At 40.0% G+C, this 4,599-nt stretch overlaps 1 protein-coding gene across 1 annotated transcript; it reads left to right on the top strand.

Annotated features, from left to right (window-relative positions):
• Positions 1-963: 963 nt before the first annotated feature.
• Positions 964-3,392, top strand: LOC103520852 (nuclear hormone receptor FTZ-F1-like; the record flags this gene model as incomplete). Its single annotated transcript, XM_026831815.1, has 2 exons — positions 964-1,743; positions 2,903-3,392. Coding segments are annotated over exons 1-2 (1,257 nt in total), but the record flags the coding sequence as incomplete, so codon positions are not given.
• Positions 3,393-4,599: the final 1,207 nt, after the last annotated feature.

Raw genomic sequence — 4,599 nt, 5'->3', positions numbered from 1 at the left:
CCCGCACCATCTTCGCATCCCAAACCTCTTGCCCTCTTCCTTGTACCTCTGATCCTCATGCTTATTGTTCTAATGATTGAGATTTGACATTTAGTTCTCAACCAACCCAAAACTTGAGCATAGCTCCGGTTCCATTTCATACATAATCTGTCCGCAGTTCTCTTCAGGAAGCTCATATATTCCATACCAATGGCACAATCGCATGACAATATCAAGGGGGTGAAAGAAGATCTTGCGTCTTCAGCAGCTCTGTCATATTTTGCGTGTTTTTCTCTCGCATTGCTGTGCTCAATACTCGACCAACTTCGGGAGCCATACGAGGCAGCGTCGGCATTAACTATGCGAACATCGAAGAACGCTTGCCTCGCAGGTTCCCAAACCTACTTCTTGTAGGTTCTATTATTTAGATCTTTCTACCATCCCTTTCTACCTATCTGAAGATTCTACTTAAACCAAATGTTCTATCTAACATCAAATTAGTGAGGGGAAAAAAAAACGAGTGTATTATATAAAATGGATCTGATCCATTTGCAGCAATTAATTATTTATTTTGTAAATATAAAATAATACGAATCATATTTTCGCAACTTATTTAACAATTTTCGAGTAGTCACGACATGTTTGTGAATAAAACTTTAATAATAGGGTGGAACCTGTCAAAATAGAAATGAGTGGACGTTGTTCAATATTAGGGAACACGTCAAGTATTAGCAACCTGGGTGTCCTACAATGAGGTTCACCTACCCGCAGGTCAACTGAAATGACGTGCCGCCAGAGATCAGACAAAAACAAAATCAGCTTCTGTTATTATTACAATTAGCACGTGTTTTAGCTATCCAAATTCTATACTTACCTTTCAATCGATATTGTAGGAGTCAAAATAGTAGAATTACATTTAAATTGCCTATGACTAGTTATCTGTATACTAATAGTTGATGTGGATGTTTCTTGTGTTTCAGCGGTGCGGGCAGACAGGATGCGAGGCGGTAGAAATAAATTCGGACCAATGTACAAACGAGATCGAGCGCGGAAATTACAAATGATGCGTCAGAGACAGATAGCAGTTCAAACTTTACAACGCGCCTCCCCTTACATGATAGGAGATGGTGTCACGCTCAGTTACAACCCCGCCTCCACGTCACCTTATGGCAACCTCTACATTAAGCAAGAAATACAAATACCTCAGGTGTCTTCACTAACCTCCTCCCCAGACTCCTCCCCCAGTCCTATAGCCGTGGCATTGGGTCAGGCAGGCCTTAGTAATGCAGCCACCACACCCAACCAACCTCCAGCTCTCCAGATTGTCGCGGGTAGTAATTCTAGTAGTAGTAATAACAATAATAATAATAATAACAATAATAATCCTCCGAGTGGAGCAACCAGTACGCCAGGGCTAAGTCTAAGTGAACACAGCAAGCTATGGGGCAATGCCAACTCTACCACTTCCTCTCCTCATTCAATATCACCCAAGAGCTTTCAATTCGACAGCAGTGGATCGTCTAGCTCGACAGCCAATAAGATGTCTCCTCTGATACGAGACTTTGTACAGGGTCTGGATGATAGTGAATGGCAGAGATCCTTGTTTAGTCTTCTACAGAACCAAACCTACAACCAGTGTGAAGTAGACCTGTTTGAACTCATGTGTAAAGTTCTCGATCAGAATCTCTTCTCTCAAGTGGATTGGGCGAGAAATTCCTGCTTCTTCAAAGACCTCAAGGTAAGTTTTAACTTTGTCTTCAAAACTTACACCCATATTTATGAACAGAATGCTGGCTCTTAAGTTCGTGCTAAGCATAGTCTCAAGGCATTTGATTGGTCAATTTTGAGTTGAGACTGATCTAAGAACGATCATTCTTGTTCATAAATACGAGTGTTACATTACCTACCTCCTATACAAAACTTGAAAATTACCTGATCATTGAAGTTGTGGCATGATTTGAGTATGACAAACTAGAGTCAATGTAGATTTTGAGTTTCCTAATTTCAAACAAAATTACGTAGAGTTATATGTACACTCTTGGGAGTAACGTCTGTTATCCCTTTGGCTTACTACGTACTGTGTGTATCGTCCGATACACGGGGTTTGACTGATAGTCTGAGAAAAGGGGATTGATAGATAGTGATATGATAGATAGACGATATTTGGATTATATCGGGTCTATAAAGTTTACTGTGGCTTTAAAACAATAAGGGGCTCACGATTTGACCGTGGGCAGAATGGGAATGCGTAAGAGCTAGAAGGAACTCACCCTACGGAGTTGAGGCTTACGGCTTTCCGTTTGACAGGGGGGATCCGTGGTAGATGATGATAACTGTAGTAATTACTTACGGTAAGATAATAGTACAAGATACCACCTTTGATTAGAAGAAATATGATGTCGTCTCGACTTTGGCTCTGAACCTTTGCTACTGACAATCCGATGAATATGATTATTTACAAGTGATAAAACAATAAGCAAGAGACGACCGCGGATCTAGACTTGGCTTAGTCTAGGGTCTGTGAGCTTATGCCTTGGATCAAAGATTCTCGAGAGTCTCCGAGTATTGAGGAAGTTGATGCGAGGGTAGATATGCTAGACCTTGAATAGGGTTACGGTATTGGATTTGACATGTAGGTGCTTTGGTAAAGTGTTACAATTAAACTTATGCTAAGAATATGTACAGGTAAAAGGAAGGTAAGTAAGTAGACGACCGCGGATCTAGACTTGGCTTAGTCTAGGGTCTGAGAGATTGGATATATGAATATGATCCTCCCCCAGTCCTATAGCCGTGGCATTGGGTCAGGCAGGCCTTAGTAATGCAGCCACCACACCCAACCAACCTCCAGCTCTCCAGATTGTCGCGGGTAGTAATTCTAGTAGTAGTAATAACAATAATAATAATAATAACAATCCTCCCCCAGTCCTATAGCCGTGGCATTGGGTCAGGCAGGCCTTAGTAATGCAGCCACCACACCCAACCAACCTCCAGCTCTCCAGATCGTCGCGGGTAGTAATTCTAGTAGTAGTAGTAATAACAATAATAATAATAACAATAATCCTCCGAGTGGAGCAACCAGTACGCCAGGGCTAAGTCTAAGTGAACACAGCAAGCTATGGGGCAATGCCAACTCTACCACTTCCTCTCCTCATTCAATATCACCCAAGAGCTTTCAATTCGACAGCAGTGGATCGTCTAGCTCGACAGCCAATAAGATGTCTCCTCTGATACGAGACTTTGTACAGGGTCTGGATGATAGTGAATGGCAGAGATCCTTGTTTAGTCTTCTACAGAACCAAACCTACAACCAGTGTGAAGTAGACCTGTTTGAACTCATGTGTAAAGTTCTCGATCAGAATCTCTTCTCTCAAGTGGATTGGGCGAGAAATTCCTGCTTCTTCAAAGACCTCAAGGTAAGTTTTAACTTTGTCTTCAAAACAATCTCTTCTCTCAAGTGGATTGGGCGAGAAATTCCTGCTTCTTCAAAGACCTCAAGGTAAGTTTTAACTTTGTCTTCAAAACTTACACCCATATTTATGAACAGAATGCTGGCTCTTAAGTTCGTGCTAAGCATAGTCTCAAGGCATTTGATTGGTCAATTTTGAGTTGAGACTGATCTAAGAACGATCATTCTTGTTCATAAATACGAGTGTTACATTACCTACCTCCTATACAAAACTTGAAAATTACCTGATCATTGAAGTTGTGGCATGATTTGAGTATGACAAACTAGAGTCAATGTAGATTTTGAGTTTCCTAATTTCAAATAAAATTACCTAGAGTTAGTTATTAAGTGTTTAACAATTATCGAGTCGCAACCAGTGTGCAGTAGTCTTCGTAATAAAGAGACATCCACCTAATATCTTCATGTGTAAACAAAAACAAGATAATATTACATTATGCACATACATATGTACAATGTGAAATCAGGTTTACTTGAGTACATACACATTACAACAATATTAGACTAGGACTTCTTCTTGGACTTTCAACCCGGAAACCAATTTCAAATGATTTGATTCCATAGTCATCAGTAAAACTGAACTATAGGAGAATATTTATAAACAATACCATAGCAAGTCCACAACCAAATGACGTCATTAGGAAGGAAAATACAAAAACATGATGTGAAGAAAATAGAAGATATTAAAATAACACAACTTGATACCAAAACAAAACTGATGGAAATTATAAACAACAAGAGGAATGCGGACCAACATGTTCATGAGAATTGTAGTCAAAAGTTGTAGACTTCTACTGGGAAACCAGAGGAATAGAAAGATATTATAGGTACATAGTGGAGAAGATATTACATTGGGAAAAGTCCATTTTGGTTCCCTTCAGACCGCAATCGTTTTTCAAACCCGAAAGAACGAAATCGGTTTGTACCTAGACATAATCATATCTGCAGGTCTTTTAGTATAGGTTCTCTGGTAAACATATCTACTTGGTATTGATAATTTTATGTTAGTACCCAGCTAGATCTCTAGACAGTGAATAAAATTAATTAACCCGACCCACACACATGCAGGGATACCCTAGGGTTTAATAGTACTCCATAATCTTAACTTATGATCTAACCGAACCCACATTTCGGGTTCTACCTAACGGTATCTCGCC

Source organism: Diaphorina citri, unplaced genomic scaffold (genome assembly GCF_000475195.1).
Source record: "Diaphorina citri unplaced genomic scaffold, Diaci psyllid genome assembly version 1.1 scaffold4176, whole genome shotgun sequence".
NCBI lineage: Eukaryota > Metazoa > Arthropoda > Insecta > Hemiptera > Psyllidae > Diaphorina > Diaphorina citri.
The sequence above is the reverse complement of the archived record's forward strand: the minus strand, read 5'-3'. Positions and strand labels throughout refer to the sequence as shown.